Genomic DNA, 20,222 nt, shown 5'->3' on the forward strand with positions numbered 1-20,222 from the left:
CTTTGGCGGGCATATCAAATACCACATGCAGATTTGGTTCCCGAGGGTCTTCGCGCGTATCTTGCCGCACACACCGATCAGACAATCGGGCAATCCGGCAGGACCCTGACAGAGTTACATACTCCGGGTGCGATTTCAAGAACGATCCACTCCATCTGCTTATCTTCGCCAACTCGGGAGAGCCATCAGGTTATCAGCTTCCAGACTGAACGGGTAGACCGGCTCTCTGGTCCTTCTGTGCTCCTTTCACATTGGCCAAAGAGTCCCATCAACCCGGCATGCCTTGCAAGTGTCCGTTGTGCTGGAGCAACGGTGCAACGGACGTTACGTTGCTCGTACATACGTCCAGACCGGTGTACGCCGAAGAAGGGTTGTCGACACTCATGACTGGACCAAGCACCCTCAATCTGCTGGCCGCGCGACTCTGGTGGCTAGAGCCGTTGTCTCCATCACATAACGCAGACATCAAACGGTCCGCGAGATTAGAAAACCAAGACCGTCTTTCCCGAGCACAAGTGCAAGCAGCAGCCAAGCCCAGTCTCACCGACGATACGGATGCTGCCCCCGGGGTGTAAAACGGGGACACGTGTCGGTTTCTCTTTTTGTTGGAATTGGAACGACCTCGGGTGAAGTCATTCTAGCGAGCGAGACGTCGAGTGATGTAACTCGTGGCTTCCTGGTCGCTCGCATCGAGGTAGCCGCCACGTTCGTACGAAAGAGCTCCCCACCTCCCCAGTTAACACGGGAAAAGTCTCACCTGCGCTTCCTCCCCCGTACATTTCCGTCGTGCCGGAACGACAAGAAAACAAAAGCTTCTGAGGGTACGCGAGTGCTTTTATCACTCGGCTGATGTATATTGGAGTCCGAAGTAGTGAAGCGTGCTTCCCGGGGCCAACAAATGCTTGTCCTCAAGAAGCATCTGCGCACACTGCGGGTGTCTTCCCGGGAAGAGACACGAATCACCCGGGAAGTCCAACTGATAGTACACGCGGACGCGACGACGGCCGGCTTTGTGAAGAGGAAATAGAAAGAGAGTTCCTCTTTTCTTTCTTGTGCAGTGAGTGTCCTATTGTCGCAACGGATGTAGACAGCCAAAGGTGTCTCTCAAGGGTGTTCGGTGTGGCGCGTAGTGGCTCGTCGGCGATGCTGCCTGAGAGCGTGTATCGGTGGACTTTGCCTGGTAGGATCTCAGTGTACACCTGCTTTAGTGGACCGGCAAGAAGCTTTCCGAAGGCCTGCGGCTTCATCCGGCGACGTCGACTCGGGAACCCCATCTGCCTTTTTTGCTGGCGGAGGCTTTTAGGTCGGCAAGCCAAGGTCTCCCGGGCACAAGCGCATGGCCCACTACGAGCGCATGATTGACAGACACACTTTTCTGCGTATATGAGTGCCGGTAGTACAGCATCACTCTGTGAAGTTCCAGCACACTGCCCGTTGCGTCCCGCTGTCGCCCCGGGCGGGTCGTTCCTCCACTAGGTCACGTGCCCGTCGCGCATCGCCGTGCCCCTCTTTCTCAAGCTCACAGAGAAAACGGGAGTTCCAATGCAACTCCGTGTCTCCACTCTGTGCACACCGGGCAGCGACACACTTGAACGGTCCGCTACGTTTAGGCCAGACGCATGTCTCTTCTCGCACTCGCGGGCGCTTGCACCGGGTCTCTTTCGGGATTATGGCTTCGCCAGAAGCGCTGTCGTAAACAGGGCTACGCCTTTGATTGCCTTCCCTTCGCGTCACCTTGCCGCCCCTTGCTGTCGAAACCCCCTGCAGCATCGATTTCGTCATGTCATGGAGAAGCTTCGCCCCCCCCCGACAGGAATTCTTGCACTGAGCTCTCTACAATGACCCTTCCGCATCGCGTTTCGCCAAAAACTAGGGTGGGTGTTCTTCTCTTCTCGCTGCTTTATGGCGGCAGCATTCTCTTGTCGCCCTACATGCCGCCTTTGTTTTGTTGTCTAGCTCCACCGTTCTATTCTTCGCTTGCTCGGCTCGCGACAGCAAAGAATGCAAGAGAGATTGGGTTCGGTAGCGAGTTATCCCGACAGCTTCGTTACGGCTCACACTCGAAGGGGTATTCTGTGGCCTTCCCTGAACCGGTCCATGCCGTAGACCTACGCCGTTCTGGCCCCGCAGTCTATGCACCGTTGACTGGCTCAGGCCGTAGATCACTCCGTCTTTCTTTGCTGAACTCCGCAAAGCGTTACGAAGAACACCGGTTTCTCCCAGCCCTCTCATGGTTGTTGCTGTGCCCGCGTACCAGGAGAGGGGTGCTTCCGGCAGTCGGACGGCCGTGTCTTGGCTATTTGGGGTGCCCCAGTTTCCCTTCGTCAATTGCGGCAACACCGAGACGTTCATCACCTTCTCTGTCAGTGCAACACAGACAGAAACAGCACCGCGCTGCAATAGAATATCGAAGCCTAACCAAGAAGTTGCAAAATGTGCCAGACCGTGGGGAAGGAGGGCTGGCGTCATCTCCTCGAGATTTGCTTGATGGTGTAGGAGTCCGACAAAAGAAAGGCGGTACTTGTCTGGAATCTTTCCCATCGTCTCTACGCCTTCTCTCTTTGTTGTCGGCCAACGTTGCAAGGTGTCCTCTCCGGATTTCCACTTTCACTCCGAGTTGGCTTCATTTCTCCCAAGAAGATGGCCGTTCTAAAAGAAACGGGACAGGAAGCGACTTCCCACCTGTGGGAGTAACAATGTCACTATGTGGTACTGAGGAAACAACACGAGAACTGAACAACCAAACCACGCTCAAACAGAAGCAGGACTCCACTGGAGACAGCGGAGCGACCGTCCGAGAAACTTCTCATAATGTACAGCCGACTGCTTCGTCCTTCCCCGTAGATCCCACCAGCGCGCCAGGGAAAACCGAGCAGTATCAGAACACCAGACCATGGGAGACCAAGACCTCGCAAGACCATGATGACCATCAGGTACCTGTATCGGTGCCGTTAGTCCCCCATGTTCGCTCTTCTCTTTCTGGAGTTGGGTCAGCTCTGTCTGGTGAGTCATCCTTCTCTGCAACCCCGCCTTCTTGTCTGGAGTCGTCGTCATCTGACCTCCCTCGGTTTCCTACTGCGCCGCCTCTCTCGTCGCCTTCTTGCCAGTATCACACGACAAGCCCCGCCGAGTGCCGTCCTTTGGAGCCGTTGTCGCTTTCCGGTCCTACAGGTTATCCCCCGTCTTCTGCATTATCTAAGGCTGCAGGCACTCCTCGGCCATGCATGAAAAGACGTATTGTGAAGTATCTTCCAAACTTTTTGACGTATTTTCGCCTCGGGGCTTCCGTCATTCTTTTTCTTTCTCTCTTTTACCCAAATCTTATTTTCTCCAGATGCGGTTTTGAGGCAGACGTGGCTGCTTCAACTGCGGAATCTTCCCAGAGGTTGTGGTTTCGAAGCAGCTTATCCAGCAAAGAAGCGACCCATCCTCTGCAATTTTCTCTGTCTCTCCTGGGTACAGCTTCTCCTTTGTCGCCGTGCTCGCCGTCTCTCTCTTCTTTCACGCTTCACGACACCTCTCCTGGTAGCAGCAAGGCTGCCTCTCCGTCCGAAGAGCAATCTTGCTTTTTTCCGCTCGTCCCTTCGCCTCCACACCACGTGGCCCCCTCTCCACTGTTCTCTGCCGGGTTATTCGTCCTTGCCTCAGTAACAGACTTTCTAGACGGTTATCTAGCTCGGAAGTTCAATGTGTGCTCGCCAGTCGGAGCCCTCTTGGATGCTTTAACAGATAAACTCCTCGTTAGTGCAGCATTAGGTGGCATCTGCTCGCTCGCTGTGCCCCCTTTCTCTCGTGTTCTGGGTCCTCCAGCTACAATCATCTTCATGCGCGAGATCGCCGTTCAGGGTCTGCGGTTACATCTCGAGAAGATGAATCGAGGTTCTGAGGGAGAAGTACAGTGGCTTGGAAAAGTGAAAACGGCACTTCAAATGGTTTCTGTCTCTTTCCTCCTCTTACTCCTGCCACTCTATACGCGATCGCCACAGTCAATGCCTGCTCCTCTCTTCCTGCCTCCCGTTTCATCTGTAATGACTCAGTTAAGCTCTTCACTTTGGGGTCGGAGTTCCGTCAGCGAAGCGGTGAATGGGAGCACTGGAAAAGCAGGTCCAGGCGAACAGTTTTGGACGAGAACACGGAGGAAAGATTTTGGCTCCTCCTGGGAGCCACAATCAGGATCGGCAACTTACGTCGTGTGCAGCCGGTTGAAGGGCCGAAAGTATAGTCCGTCGAGTAGCCGTCCGCACGATTTGGATCAGCTATCTCTTCCATTGACAGGCTCACTTTCTCTTTCCACTGGGACAGAAGCAGAGGAAGCTCCTGCGGAGAAGCAAGAAATGGACGCAGTATGCGCGCCTTTTTTTGGCGTCGGAAGAAGTTCTACTCGCGTGGGAACGAAGGCGCACACACTGAAGAAGGCACTCCCTGCCGCCGCAACAGCTATGCTGCGATACGGGTGGAAGCCTACGGGTCTTGGGAGTGAAGCGTGTGCACTGGTTTATGGACGTTTTAGTGCATCTGTCCGCACACTCAGAGAGAAGCTGCGTTCCGGTGGCCTTCGTCTGTGGCAGGAGAGAATCGCGATCAAGGGCAGGAACCTCGTGTCTTTGGAAGGTTGTCGTCTCCCGCGGCCGTGTGCCAGGAGTCTACTAGGGAAGACATCGAGTATCCTGCGTAACCGGGCGATGGCTCTTGGTAAAAGCCGGGCCGCTCATTGGTGTGGCAGCATCTCTCTAGGGATAAAAGCTAGCTTAAGGTGCACTCTCTCTGCAGATGGATTGCCGACGGCTCTGACCTATTCAGTTTTGGGCTTATGGGGCGCAGCTTTTCTGGCTGTGATTTCCGGGGGTTTATACTTTAGAAGGGCGACGAGTGGGAAAAAAAAAGAAACTGCCTGAGATTGACGGAGAAATTTCCAATCAAAAGCCAATCCAGCAGTGAGTGCCCGGGCAACACAGTTCGGAATGCGCAGCAACATCTGTAGTGATTCCAATAACAGGTTTGCTTTTCTTTTACTAGTTTCTAGCGGAATGCAGCAGCAGGCACCGCCGTGAGCTACGGTTGCCCCTGTGTTGGAACGGACAGTGCAGCTCTCTAGACGGAGCCACTCAGACGTGGACGAAAGTATTGCTTCTGGTTCCGCGGTCATTGAGTCTCTCAAGCAGATACTGAGAGCAAAAGGGACCCGGTTCGTTTGATTGCTGTCACTGCTGTGCGAAACAGGAGCACTAGGGGACCAGGGAGGTGGTAGAGCGCGAAGAAACTGTACGACCGCGGCGCAGCAGGCGCGGACACGGGGGGTAGTGAAAAAGCTGCATCCTGCCTGGCTGGCGAGGAAAGTGGCTTGAGCAGCACGCCACCTACGAGCACACTGAAAGTCGTCGTACTTCTGTTGGCTTGGTGCAGCGCATTCAAGTGGCCTACTGCACTATAAGGCGCCTGCTTCACAACCGCCTGGGGGAAAAAGTTGAGAGCCACCCGAGTGTGACTGGGTGTGACTTTTAGTTGAGTAGCTGCGCTAACACCGGGGGGATTGACCGGTCAAGCCAGACGATTGCGGGTGTGTTGCGGTACTGAGCGAACGGACGCTGTCAGTCCTAGCTACCGACTGCGACCCGCGCAGGGCGAAGCGACGACTGACTTGGGGACTGGTCCTCGCCTTTGATTACAGCGAACAGAGTGAACTTGTTACAGCGCATACGCATAAAGATAACTCTAAGCACGTGAAGGCGATGTCACGAAGCTCTGACGTTTTGAAAGGACGCACGAAAAGCTCAACTGCTTAGAGATAGATCTGAAAGCCAGGGACGGTTGGTTTGGTGTAGGGACGTACATTCGGAAGCAGCATGCCCCGAGTGAAACGGTATGCCGTCTACTTCTTTTTTGCTCACGCGCTGGGACCTCGGGAGAGACCGATCTCAAACATCACGATCGTCATGCGGTGAACAGTCCCGGCTCCAATACGGCGCATGAGCAGCCCTGAATTGGTTACTGATAGAATCGTGGTGTGTGTTGTTCACGAACCGATCTAAACAGTGGAACAAGGTTGATGTGTTTGGCACGTCTCGAGAAGATCTCTCTATATGAAGGAAAACAACACCCCAACGGTGTAACCCTCGTTCTGATTTATCCGTATTCGTTCGTTCCTGTAGGACATTCGAATACGACGTCATTCACGTCTCAACAGTTTCACGGCGACCATAGTGACAGTGTAATAGCTAAGCCGCTGATTACCTTATTTCCAAACGCTGTTATCAACATAATGTCTGCTTTTTCATGTCTGAGCAATCGCCAGACAAGCCGGATCCACGGATCTTCTAACGACCTTGCCGCCTACACCCGACGAACCTTCATTCAGTCCTGTCTCTTGCATGTGAGCAGATGCCCTGGCGCTAGGATGCAAGAGACCGCCCATCCTGGCTGTTTACTTTCCAGTACTTGTCTCTTTGATAAACTACATGTACCCAAAACTGAAAACTGGGCTCAGCCTTGTTTTTCTTCTTTGGTTTTGGCTACTTTCACCATCTGGACCTGGGTTGCCTTGTGCATGCGGAAGCTGACCCATTGTCTTAAAACCGCGTGACAAGTAAGTGTGAGACTTTGTAAGGCCCGCGCTGTTGTGTCTTCTCCCAGGTGAGATGTTTTCCGTACACGAAACTCGTTCTCTGTTGGGACTCGGCACTTGGAATGCCTGACAACGTATGAGTAAAGACACGTACACAAGGAGAAAGTGGACTGTTACTCTGCCGGTGCGTATCTGGCTGGTCAGCCGTACAATTCTCAAGTCTCTTTTCAACCAAGATGTTGGTGTCGATTTATCAGTTATAAACTGCTATGTTTTTTTTGCCTCGTTTTGCCTGTACTCAAGTGCGGAGGTACATGGTTCACTTCGTATTGCTGGCTTTCTTTTTTCGCACTCATGTCATTCAACCTGCTTGTGGAGTTCTCACTCCACTTCACATCATTCCGAAATATCGATCTATTACAGCAGGGGATATACCATATCAAAACACAGCTGAGTCTACATCCTCGGTCGTCTCTTTTTCTTCCTGTGGTGACTCCGCCCTCGGGAAATTTCCGAGCCTCATCTCATAATGGTGCCCCGGATACTTCTTCGTCACGTCCCCTCCCTTCTCACACATCCTCAAGTTTACCAAGAGGAGAGGCTGGTACTGCGGCGACTAACTCCGCAGCTTCTGTAGCTCCGAGTGCCGTACGGGCTACCAAGTCTGATGGAGATGATGCAGGACCCGGAGGGCCTTCATCGGGGCATCGAGGCTATCACAGTAGTAGTACATCCGGAGGAACTGACGGGAAGTATGGAGGGGTTTGCTTACGTCGACTCCTTAGGGGCCATGCCAACTGTTCGCTTGCTGCTGTCCCCTATACTCATTTCTCCTCACCTCTTCAACTTTTTGAAGGTGACGCAAACCGGGAAAAGTATGGGTTTTCTGGCCCAGCTGTTGACGGAGAATATAAAGATCACCCTCCATGGGTGAATCACCTACGATCAGCAGAACAGCAACTTCATTGGGCATACTTTTCTAATCGTAATCCTGAGGATACGACATGGGTGAGTAAGGCTCTTTCGCAGAGTGCTGGTGGCCCAGGTGTTGTCCTTCTCAATCAACAGTTACAAGGAGGACAGGCTGGAGGAGATAGAGATCCCTCATCGTTCACTGGCGGAAGAACCGGAGGAATCTATCCGAGTCGCGGGACAGCACGACATTCTCGTCGGGGTGCAGGAGGAGGGGGGGAGAACAGGAATTCACATGCTTTGATTCCTTCATGTATTGATGATGTAAACTACACGTTCTCTACCAAGGGCTTCCTCATTCGCTATTGTGATGAGCATGTAAGTCTCCAGTCACTTCACGAGCTCAAGAAGAAGCTCGCAACACATCCAGATCCCTGTATGTTCCACTGGAGTCTTCTCGAGTTACTTCCGCTGTATTCCCTCGTTCACGACATCTGTCGGAGATAGAATAAACTAGAAGTGACGAAACATGATAGATAACCCACAGGCGTTCCTGTCGAATGTAAAGTGTATGGTCAACTTCATTCCTGCTTACGATATATGCTTGCCGAGGTATCCAACACCCCTTTGGAAACTTTCAGTTTCTGGTGAATCCTTTAGGTCTTTCAAGTTCGCAGTCTATTAAGAGAGACTTTCAGAAGAGCGGGCAGACCGGTGCTTCTTTCTCTGCAGTTGTTGGGCTCATAATGAGGTCTCGCTTGCACTGTGTTGCAGCCATTTGCAGGACCCATTACCACTGTACATTGCAGGATTCTTTGTTATCGTAAATCATTTATGGCACCTAGGCATATTTATTTCTACGTCTAACTGCTCCTCTTTACCTTTGAAACGGAAACTTCCGAGTTAGTTCTGTCGTCTTTTTCCTTTTGAAAAGGATTCTCGGCATGAAAAGGGACGCAGCTAACTCTCACCACGAAATAGTATAGACACTTCAAAAGAAAAGAATAGCCTACTCATCGGTTGCATCATATTACAGAGCCTTTGGGAGCACTATCGCACCGCGTTACAGAGTCATGGACTTTCGCCTGACGCACATAGACCAATATGAGCACCGTTCTTCCCCTTTGTAGAACAGGTGACTTCTTTCAATCTTGGCAGACCTGGGAGAGGCTCTTCTTGTCGAGGTAGCAAGAAAAGATGATCTGCAGCAATGACTGCGTGAGAAGTTCAATCCGTTTCCCAGTCTGTTCTTTCCCCCTTCGTGAAGCACTGCGGCGAGGGAACTTTTCACGCCGTTCTGGCCTTGTGTATCAAAGGAAGCCTTCTAAAAGATCGTATCCTATCTCCCTCTCGAGGGACGAGTAAAAAGAGCGAGGGCGTGAGGGGTGTAAGACAGAGCCTTTTCTTATAGTGTGATCTGGAAAGAATGACATGGCAGGTTATGCTTTCTAAGTCCCGTTTGACCCTACTTCAGTACACTTCATTAGTTGAGATAGAAACGGAGGCGGGTTTCTTTTGGCTGACCAGACACCTCCTTGTTTGGTCTTTCCGTCAGGTTTCTATCTCAGAGACAGTCTGCTTCCGAGTGGAAATTCCGTGTTCATCTCCGAGTTCCCTGGAGAATCTCTTCGCCGTCCTCTTCTTGGGATTGTACTTTGCTCCACACCTTAATCATCCTGCGGCGAGCTCGCATCAATCTAACAATGGATCGAACCGGGCCTCGTCATCGCCATATCGGAGTGCGGAAGGGGGTGCATCAAAAAGAGAAGCGTCTTCTCCGCAGGAAGGCCATGATGAAAGATCACGACGAAATTCAAAGCGAAGTAGTGGTAGTTCCACGCGTAGCTATAGTAAAGGCTCTTGCAAGAGGGGGACATCCGTCTCAAAGAATGTGTCAGAGACACTTGGAGATTCAACACGGCTTCATACAGATAGCGGAGTAGGTACATCAAATCCTCAAGGGACTTCGGATACTGGTGAAGGCTCTGCTCAGAAGCGTGGGGGTGGAGGGGCTGGCGAAGAAAAAGGCTCTGACAGCAGCGGAAAGCGTGCCGACGCGCAAAACGGAAGTGGAGGGGCGACATGTATTGCTGTGAAGCTTCTTTTGATAAGCAAGTTTTTCAAAGGTGAGGTCGGGACCGGGGAGGCCGATCGACCTTGCCCGTTATGGGGACGTGAAGTGCCGTTTCATTCACCCAACTGGCAACCTGTAGTACCTTCAGTTCAGTTCTGCGTTGCGGGCAATAGCAAGGTCTGGTAAAGAGGGCTGGACTTTCATGGGTTGATGAGATTCGCTGTCTTCTTAGCAGGAAAAGGGATAAATGTTTTTTCTCTTGTGCGCGTGTTAGATTGATGTGTGGTTGTTCTACTTTGAACGTATCACAATACTGACTTCTTGATGCAGAGACAGAGACGGGACACGGCAGAGCGATATGCAGGAGTGTGGAGATAGCTTGTGCCGGCCGGGGGTCTCGTCTGCGACTCATGAACTGCTGCTGTGTTAACGTTCAAGACACTTAACGCAGGAGAATCAGACTGCTTTTTCGATGAGCTTTTCCAGAGACGGTCATACCACATTCAATTATTCGATAAGGGGAGATCTGTTGGAGGCGAGGATATATTCAAAATCAGGCCTGTGCATCCCATAAGACTGTAGGACACGCTAAGCTTGAATCACTGGTATAACTTGCGGCTTCCTTTAGAGCGGCTCAGAACAAGGCAAGATGAAAGGAAGAGCATACGCGGACTCTCCGTGGAGCTCTGAAGAAGTTCCGAAGTCTACTGCTAGCGCAAGTTTCAGATGGTCCCCGTACAGGGCGGACAATACAGAGGTCGTAACTGGAGCTTCAGCTGCGTATGGATTGGACTAGCATTGCCCATTTGTGGCAGTGCAATGAGGACAGTTTTGCCTTTTTTTTTATGGCATCTCGCTCATCCGTGCCTCCGCGTAAAGGTTACGAAATGGTCAACCTTGAAACCATGCGACTCTCTTCTCCCTCGTGGTGTACTTAGATTCATGGCTCCAGTACTCCCGTTCTACTAAGGCGCTGACCAAATCCTGTCTAGTCAAGGCAGAAATGGATCTATTCTCTGATACCGCGGTGGTAGCATGCTTGGCGAATTAAATGTGCTCAAGGTGTAGGGGATATGTGTCCAGTAGCTTGAGAAAGAGCAGCTCCCCGGCGCTCTACTTCCGCCCATGCCTCGTTGACTCTGTGTTGTGTACAGGTCTCCAGACGTTTGTCCCTGTTGTTTTCGACGAGGGGCAGTTCGCATTACTGCATGTGATCCTGATGGCGTCAATTGTCGATATCCGTTTGCGATATCGCCCAGCGCTTCCTCTTACTCCATTCCCCTTTCCGGTGCCAGCGTACACGCGGAAACAGGTTGACAATACCCTTATTCAGCATAAACGCTTACTGCTGCAGAGTATACGCCATACGGCTAAATTACTGGGACAAAGGGGCTATGCAACGGGACCTTCCCATGGGGTGTCTTTCCCGGACACTTCAAGCAGTGATACAGGAAATGGACTGGATACTTTTGTCGGCGAAACGGCCCCAAGCGGGGCTGAACAGCTTCCGGGGAGTCGCCCTAGCGACTTAGATAAAAGTGCGACCCTCGGAGAAGCTTCAAGCAACCATGTATCAGACTCCATAGGCAATGACGGGTTCTTAGGGATAGAGGGCGACTTTATTGACGAATGCTGGTCTGACGAAGATGAAGATACCGCAGAAGAAAAGGGAGGGACAAACCGAGCTCGGAACCGGGGAGATGTGAACGATGGAGGGGGTAAGGGGGTAGCTGCTCAGCAGCCTCTTCATGAATTTGGACAACAGCTTCTTACCCTTCAACCAAACTTGCAGGCGTTTCTGATTGGCGCAGGGAGAGCGTTCGCTCAACCCGGGAATGGAAGGATTTGTCGTCCTGGAAATGACGCCAGCAGCAAAGTGAGTGGGTCGGCAGGAGGGAATGCTTCAATGCCACAAAAGGAGGGGTTTTCTGATGATGCCACTACTGAGATGACTGTCGCGATAGTTACAGCGGCGGCAGCCGCTGCGGGCTCTGCACGTCGTTGGTTCCGATCGTCCGCTATGCAAGATGGACGAGGGGAGGGCCTAAGAAGGTGTAACAGCGAGGTTTGTAGTGGTGCTGTTGAATGCCGCGGTATGAATTCCAGGGGTCCTGAAGCTCTTTCTTTTCAAACAGAGGACCTTCTAAGCGGGGCAGCCGCACTCCATGCGGCGTATTTGCAGCTCCTGATTGAAGTGTACATACGGCTGGCGACGTCGGCAAAGAAACTTCTTACGCGGTGTTTACCGGCAGAGAAGTGTTCACAACTCCTGCCGCTCCAGCGCATCGATGACCTTGTCGTACCGGGGGGAGGGGTTCTCCAGGCGATGGGCTTTTATTTCAGATCTCCTAGAAGCCTTCCTGACGGGAATTCAGTCAAAACCCTTACCGAGCCTAAGCCGGCAGCTGTGGGTATGACGGGGTCGGAAGAAAACCTCACTATGCGACTGCGTGTCCGTCGGAGGAGTGCATCCGAAGGGATAGGTCAAGGACAGCAGGTTCGGACTAGCACCGTGTACTCTGTCAGCGCCAATAGCAGCATAACACAGGGAGAGGAGGACTCGGCAGAAGCGTGGGACTGTGGTGGCCCTTCTGGCTCTAGTAAGGAAGGACATAGCTTCGAAGAGGGGAAGAGGACTGCTGCCTCCCTCAGTGGGAGAAATTTAAAGGTTCCACAGCCGCGTCTGAAGACACCAAGCGGAGATGTTTGTAGTGACGGCGAGGTCGACGGCGGAGAAAAGGCTGAAGAGCAGGAGTCATCTGTTGAGGTGAAGATCATGCGACTTGAACCGAGGGCGGCGGACTTGACTGCGAAAGAACTCGCAAACATCATCACATCAGTATGTCTCTTCAATGTCGTCCTTTTGCCGAGCTGCCATCTCAGTACGACTTGCTATCACTTATCGGCTCGGTGTAGAGGCACTAATGTGTGCGTCTACGGATATCCGTCATTCCTTTTAAGGCTAGTAGAGTGCAAACGAACCTGATTCGCCTCAAGTCATGTAGTTTCGCCTCACTGCGGGTGTTCGTGTGGCGTCGCTGTGGTGCGGACTAAACATCTTCAAGCCTGTTCCGGAGAATAGCCAAACCAATACAAAGTCTTGTGACACTAGGTGGCCCACCAGACAATTCCTCTCAAGTTCGCAGTTAAACTGAAGGGACGAGAGGAGGAGGGTTTCAATTGTGAGACACTTGACGCCAGCTTTCTCTTAGCTCCTGTGTATGGCGTGGCGATGGCCTGACAGCTTTTTTGCTACATTCTTTCCCCTGTTGGTGAGGTGCGCGACGGTGTCAGGCTTGAAAAGCAGCAGTTTTGTTATACTTTCGGATTCTTTGATAACTTCACTGCAAAAATGGGTCACTGGGTGGTCCGATAAAGACTTCCTGTTGTGCTGCACGATGCCAGCTCTCTTGTGTGTTTCTGTGCGTAGGACATTCACGTTGTTTCTCGACAGCTCTTAACTCTATGGAGCCGCCTCACTGCGTGCGTTCCAGTCATCGGACGAGGTAAGAGCGCTTCAGTCTGCAACAGTTAAGCCACGCTCGCATGAAGAGATTCATGGACCGTCATACTAGAAGTGTTGTCAGTGACTGAGAGGCAATTCTTGCTTATTCGGAGATAGCCAAATCACTACTTTTTTGTAGGCACCTTTGTTTCATTCTCCTTGCTCTTTCGCTGTGTGGCCTTCAGAAGTGGAAACTCTTCTACGCGTGAACTGGGAGCAGCAGTACACCGCCCGACTCTCGCCGTTTATACTGACGCAGACGGTTGCCTTGAGACCCTCTGATCCTCTGTACTTCCCTCCCCCTGCTGCAATCCCCGAACAATCTCTCACAGCAGCTGCAACTGCAGCGTCTTCTGTGCTGTCGCCGCGTGCTGCTCGCGCAGCTGCTACAGCTCTTGCTGCAGCGGCGTTAGCCCGAAGGGATCACGTCTACTCCCAGAAGTGTCTTGACACAGCCCAAGCTCTTCAAGATACTGCCCTCGTTGCCACTGGGCATGTCAACGACGAGTTTATACTCGATTCAGCTGTGAGTGATGAACGGGAAATTGACAGTGTCTTTTGACGGTGTTACTAATGTGACGCTCCGCCGCTATCGGGGTACGCGAGGCGTTCCTGCACCTGTCAGCGGGAAGAGCGGCGCTGCGCTACCTTCTCACGCAGTCGTGGTTTTCACGCTCATAGAGCAGAATCTGGACGGGTCTTGACTTAGGAAGACTCGAAAGAAACTCTGTCCTCATAGGGTCAAACGCGGCTTCCTACGCCGTCAAGAGAGTGTGGCTACTGCCCCTCTGTATGGTCTCTTTCAGGACGACTGGCGCGTAATTGTTGGCGAGGCCGATCAGAGGCCGATGGACGTGCATGATTGTCGTCTGTAAGTCTGGATTCCTCTGTTTTTCTTTCCCCCCGGTGCCGTAGTGATCTTCTCGTGCCCCTTGGAGCGCCGGTCTATGCGCAGGACGTGGATAGTCTACGCGCTTGCTCCCCGTGTTCTCAGTTTCCGTACAACCACTATCGTGTATGCGCAGTACACGGGCCAAGCTGAAGGCTGCTTCCTGTGAGTCTCTTCCCCTTACGGAGTTCATTCGTGCGACAAGTCAGTCTTGCTGGCATTGTCTTGTACCTCCGCCGGACTCGGCTGTACAGAACTACCGACCTTGTCCACACTGTACGATGGAAATAACTTAACGTGTATGTGTGTGTGACATTCTGTCTCTGGTTTCAGCCTGGCTTTCAGCCTGAGGAGGAACTGTCAATCTCAACTCGGTTCTATTTGTACTTCGGTGCCATCTCAGTGTGGAGCGTTTCCTCCCCCTTCGTGGTGTACGTAGTGGTCCACCACCCCCGAGAGACTGTAGCAGTCTCTGTGGAGAGGGTGCATCGGTAGATGGAAACAAATGTATCTGCTGTCTGTCGCGATGTGTCACTCTATGCTAGGCTGGTGGCATGCGCGAGCCACCCTGTTGTATTCGAACAGAGGTATCGCGTTTGCCCACCTTCTCCTCATCCTCCTTCCGTTCCTCCGTACCTGCCACTGCCCCCGCCCTCGTCCTCTCTCGGTCTGGCCTGTGCTCCACGCAGCACGAAAGGCGTGCATCTCTTTGTCTTGGTTCACGGCTTCCAAGGTAACCATCTCCTGTTTGTCTCTTGCATTCTGTTGAAGATCGGAGGGGTGACATTTTTGAGTATTTGCTCGCAGTGAGATGCACGGTAGTATATGAAGTCATACGGTATAACAAAATCGTGGACACAGTCTATTCTTCGCATTTCTTGCTACAACACAAATGACATGGATGGAGAAAGCTGGGACCTAGTATAGTGGGATCAAGAAGAACATGGCATAGCTGCACACTGCAGATGACAGGCCTGGTACTTTTGGGAGACTTTTTTTCGCCGTTCTTTTTGAGCTGTTGTCCTCACTCGTGGACGGGTGTTCAGGGCTTCAGACCCAATGAGGACAAGAGGGAGACAGTTCCCAGTACGAAAAGACAAATTCAGGCGTACATAATCTCTCACAACGCCGAAATGATGCGGTGCCCCATAGGGGGCTTAGCCTAGAGAGCTTATATCCGATATGTCTCAGTTTTTTCGTTCCTGCCTGAGGCTCTCCAGCAGCACCTGCAACCTCTCGTAAGATCAAGTGTCGGGCATAAAGTTGTCCCTCTATGACTCCCTGTTCTTTGGACTTAGACTGCCTGTTCTCTTTAGCCAGCGTGCAAGTGTCTCCCCTCTTTGGTCATTCCGGAGAACTCTCGTTGTGTGAGCGGACTTCAGTCGACGAGGGAAGGAAAGGTGAAAGAGGGCGGTATATCATCGACAAGATTGCTTGTGATCAAAGCTATGCACATTCTACTGACGACGTGAAGCAACTAGGACTGTCAGTCATCTCGTAGCATACGACCCCAGTCAAGAAGGTTTTATATGTGTTCAAGAGTACAGGCAGGCACTGCCGTTTCTAGCTGGTACAGTTCACCGTACTGTCGACTTTTTTATCCGCAGGCTGCAGTCATGATATGCGTTTGTTACGGAATAATATTTCCGTTTTCTTTCCTGCTGCTACTTTTCTTTGTTCGTCGGCTAATCAGGACCACACTGAGGGTAAGCGAACAGAAAGCTGTAGTAGCAGTTCTTCACACAATCTGATGGCAGACATTCTCTTCTGCGTGTGCACCGAGACAGCATTTGAGTGGGAGACCGTCCTAGTCTCTCTCTGATGCTGATAAAGACCTGGGTGATACTCTCTCTTTGCGCACAAGTTGTGCAACTGTCCGGCTCGCTGTCTTCACGTATAACAACTTTCTAGTGCTAAGCTGATTGCTCGTCATTCATTCCCGTTCTTCGAAAACTCAGTTCAGGCAGCATTCTGTCCCTTAGGTGGGAGTTTTGTTTTCTTGTGGTTCTGAATCCGCTTTCTCTATCGTTCTGCCGGTGCCGGTGGCGATCAATTAGAACAAGAGAGAGCTGCAACTGTGTATCTGACTGATATCTGACATACACAGACAACCTGGCGGTAACTTCGTGGGGTACGCGGTAGCTTGCTGGCTGCGGGGAAGGTACCTACAGAGCAGTGAGCAGCTTTTTATGTATTGATTCCGTAGTGAAGAAGGCACGCTTTTTTTTTGGTCTTGTGAGAGAACTGCCTAAGGATGTCTCCGATATGTGCGTTAGGTGATATTGAGATGATGGGCAAGCGTCTCGCGGACGAGGTTCATTCCCACATTCAAGATTCATTTCCTTTAGAAAGCCTCGCCCGCCTTTCTTTTATCGGCCACTCACTCGGAGGTGTTATCAGTAAGTCTATTGGAGTTTGAAGCTGTCAATTTCTCTCTCCTCTACCTGTCTTGTACGGGGTGCGCTTCATGTGGTCTCTATCTTCAAATGGACTACAATCACACTTTCCCTTTCTCAGGCAGTCTCACTCACTCTCATAAAGAGGTGACTTACACTTAGTTTGCTAGCACTGTGAAGCGTATGGGGATGTTCTGGTTCATGCATTGGGAGTTAGGATGAGTGTCTACGTGGCTCGCTGATGGTGGCCGTTCGCGATTCTGAGACGGATAGTTTGAGATATTGTAGGTCGTATCTGCATACCAACTTCGACGCTAGCCAGAAAGCATATACTCAGACTGTATCCTAAGGAGGTCTTCACAGCAAGTTTTTCTGAAGGTTCTCGGTCGCGGAAGATAAGCAGAGGCCATCCAGATCTCCCACATCATCCTGTGCGGCTAGGGAAAGAGAGTGTAGGTGACGCGAAATTAACTATTAGTGGCTCGTGCATGAAAGGCCCGATTATGACTTGGAAGTGAATCTTCTTTCTGTGAATGTTATTACCAAACAGGAGTAAGAGGATGCATTAACTAGATGGGATGCAGTTGGTGAAATGGGGAGAAGAAGAAGTTTTGTGGTTCAGGTTCTTAGCGTGTGACGTCATACATGGGGGGGGGTCTTTAGAGCGCCACGAGACCAGCAACCCGAGAATCGTGCGGAGTGTTGAGCAATACTACCATAGTGTCGTCTTCTCTTACGTATTAAGTGGGACCTCCAGGCTCTTAAGTATACAGCCAACCTTCTTCCCTGTTACTGAGAAAAGCGGCTTATTGCCTGTGATGCACTGATTTTGCGTGTGCCACGTTTGAGGGTGGCGCGCTCTTTACTGTCGCAGTCAAGGAGCTTTGTAAGATGCTCTTTCCGATGCTGCTACGTTGAATTTGAGAACTCTTCCTGTTGTGGTGGTCTCTCCGTCTACTTCCAGTCCGGGCAGCACTTCCGCATTTGCTTTCAACATACGGGAGTCGCTTTTTCTTATACCTTTCTTTGTCGTCCCCCCACTTTGGTTTTGTCAAGAGCAAGAGCCGTCTCGTCAGCTTCGGTGTCTGGCTATTGAAGAAGTGGCGAAAGAGCGTTTGCCTACAGCAACTTACTCTCAGGTAAGAAGGGATCTGCTGCCAGCTAGAGCTGATAGCTTTGATACCCGTAGATCGCACGCTGGTAAGCCAGAGAGGGGGAGTGTCTGAGATTATATCCTGGGTGTCTCTATATTCTCATCCAGATAAAAAACGAAGGGTGCTCATTCGGACTTTCCCTTTCCTCCGTGGGGTTGTCTGCGTTCGATAGGGCGTGTGGCGTGGTTTTTGTCGTTGCGATTTGCCTTCAGTGATGCTAAGAACTATTCCTCGGCATTTCTGTATCGCCTCAGCCAGTGGCCGGGTCTAAGCGAGTTTCAGCACATATGCTTAGTCGCCTCGTCGCAAGATACCTACGCCCCTCTGCAGTCCGCAGCCATTCTTTTGCATCGCCCCACTCCCACTTCGGGGGGAAATGCGCCACTCGTCAGCGACTCACCTGCGGCCAGGTCAGGATCTGCGGCCGGGAGCTCAGCTGTTAGCGGGGCTCCACAAGCTTCCCCCCGTACAGGCCCACGGGATGTAACTCAAGTCTCAAGTGTGTATCCGAATAACACAACGCGCACGCAGGACTCAGGAAGGCTAGGAGGTTACAGCACTAGCATGGACGGGTCATCAGCCCAGGTTTACGGCGTGACGGGAAGCGAGGAAGGCTCCGTCCAGTGGAAGTTGTCAGCGGGTCGTTCTGAGGGGTCTCCAGGCACTGGAGCTTCTCTGTACCCACAGGAGAATGAGGAGGGGGGACCGGCAAACAGTTCTACTGGATCAGGCGCTAAGACTGTTGGCCAAGTGGCTACCGGAGATGATGACCTGCAGCCAATGAGGTCAGTGTGGGCAGGCAACTAAAACCTGAAACCTTTATTATTATGTCTCATCTATTTCCTTCTTTTTCACTAAAACTTTCTCCGGAACCACTGGAGCTCGGGCAAGCACAATACAGTGGTTAGGGTAATAGTTCGTGGAAGTCAAACCGAGAGAATGTGTCAGTACACAGCGGAGGAGAACCCGGTGCCCCTTGTGTAGAGTACGGAGAAGCTTGGGTGTAAGGGAGCGTGGGATACGCTATGAGCCTTGATTGGTATCGGGATGCGTCGTGACTCATTCAATGCTTTTTCTCAGTGTAATCATGATTTTTTTCTAGCGTCCCGCCGCGTGAAGTTAAAATGCCCACTGCCCTTGTTCTGTCGTGACTGGTTGCATGCGCCCTATATTGCTGGCTGTCCCGAATGGTGGAAGGCCGCAGACGTTTCCGGACTTCGTAGGGAGATTGCGGCACAACGTTGACTATCCGTCGAGCACCGTCGGAACGAGAAAGGTGTATTGCTTACAGTTACTCACGAGACAAAAAGACAAAGATCACGGAAGAGAGAGAAGAAGAGGCTGACTGGGCAACACGGCATATCTAGATGTGGTCGTGTACGCGCCTTTGATTTTTTTCAGACAAAGTCGCGTTGTGGAGCTCATGGGTCGCAATCTGCTTAGCAAAGTAAATCCGGAGAAAGTCATCCGTCTGAACGTCAACTTCAAGATTTCAGAGAAGTAAGCAGATAAAGACTGCAGAAGCAATTTGCACTTCTTCTTCGCGCTCGTGATCTCACATGCCATTTTTTTCTCACCAGAGCTCTTCAGTGTGTGGTGGGAACAACGAAGTCTGGGGAGACAGCAATGACCGGGTCGCCCACGTAACGCGGGTATGAAACCTCGTTCGTATGCTAGTTCGGTGTGGTGAGATAGCTAAACCATAGTTTTCTTCTTGAAGTCATGCTGACACTCGTTTGCGCGAGAGTGCGGCTAATCACTGCGTGTAGCTGGGGTCATGGCTCAGACTTACAGAGGCAAGCGGGACCGAGGATGTATGTGTGATGGGCCGTGGTGTGTTGAAGCGTCAATTCTAGAACTTGAAGGCCCCCGTGGTTTACCTTTCCCGCCTACACCGGATCCAACGCACTGATGTGCGCTCCAACGCATCTGCTGAAGATTCCTACAGGCTTCGACTCCTTGGTAGTCATCTGCATCTATGTGTGCTTGAAGCATAGCCTTGACCTGGCAGGTCCACTCTGAATAATTTGGTCGAGCTCCGGAATGTGGTGCTGTCACCAAATTCAGGAACTTCGACAGCTTCATCGGAAGGGCGGCACACATTTTGTTCCTGGAGAACCAAATTTTCCTGCGGATGCTGCTAACGAGTCATCCCTACTTGTTTCAGTGAGTCCGCTTTGTCGATGGCATTAGGAGGCGTGACTGTTCATGTTCCGGAGAGTTCCCGCGGGCTAGGGGGTTCTCATGTATTTTCGTGAATGGGTTTGGTAACACGGAGGGGTAAAGAGTTCGAGGATGCTCACTTTTTGCCGCCGCGGGTATCCGCGTCGACGCACCTCTTGTCGATCAAGACTTCCAGCCTCGGGGCCGACTGAGGGAGCTGCCGTGGCTCCTCCCGGGTTCTGGGAGCCTCTTGGAAAATCACTCGGTCACTTATTTGTTGTTTGCTACTAATCTTTTCAAACTGAAAGCTTAGCACGGGTACTGAGCGCAGCTTGGGATGGAACATCTTTCTGCAAGGGTCTGGTGCCGACTCCTCAGTAACTCGCGGTGCTGTGAGGCCCCGTAGCGACGGCCAACACGTCAATCAGTTTCGCCGGGCGGCAAACCAGGCGTGCCAACCGCACATGCCCGTCTGACACCGAGCTCTTTTTTCTCGGCTCATAAAAAAGGCCGAGGTTCAGTAGTTTATCAATACTCGCACTGCTCTGTTCGTCACTGCCATGTCGC

The 20,222-nt window shown here is 51.8% G+C and overlaps 2 protein-coding genes across 2 annotated transcripts; both read left to right on the forward strand.

The window, feature by feature from the left end:
- Positions 1-213: 213 nt before the first annotated feature.
- CSUI_002551 (cdp-alcohol phosphatidyltransferase superfamily protein) lies at positions 214-5,765 on the forward strand. Its single transcript, XM_068062751.1, has 2 exons — positions 214-1,874; positions 2,258-5,765. Exon 2 carries the CDS (start codon positions 2,697-2,699, stop codon positions 4,893-4,895), a length of 2,199 nt encoding a protein of 732 aa, XP_067925271.1. The 5' UTR covers positions 214-1,874; positions 2,258-2,696; the 3' UTR covers positions 4,896-5,765.
- Positions 5,766-6,306: 541 nt separating this feature from the next.
- Positions 6,307-19,943, forward strand: CSUI_002552 (serine esterase protein). Its single transcript, XM_068062752.1, has 13 exons — positions 6,307-7,852; positions 9,030-9,600; positions 10,703-12,387; positions 12,979-13,054; positions 13,239-13,579; positions 13,860-13,924; positions 14,488-14,675; positions 15,550-15,648; positions 16,219-16,341; positions 17,303-17,477; positions 17,705-18,277; positions 18,894-18,992; positions 19,560-19,943. Exons 1-13 carry the CDS (start codon positions 6,917-6,919, stop codon positions 19,660-19,662), a joined length of 5,034 nt encoding a protein of 1,677 aa, XP_067925272.1. The 5' UTR covers positions 6,307-6,916; the 3' UTR covers positions 19,663-19,943.
- Positions 19,944-20,222: the final 279 nt, after the last annotated feature.

Source organism: Cystoisospora suis (assembly GCF_002600585.1).
Source record: "Cystoisospora suis strain Wien I chromosome Unknown contig_1068, whole genome shotgun sequence".
Classification (NCBI taxonomy): domain Eukaryota; phylum Apicomplexa; class Conoidasida; order Eucoccidiorida; family Sarcocystidae; genus Cystoisospora; species Cystoisospora suis.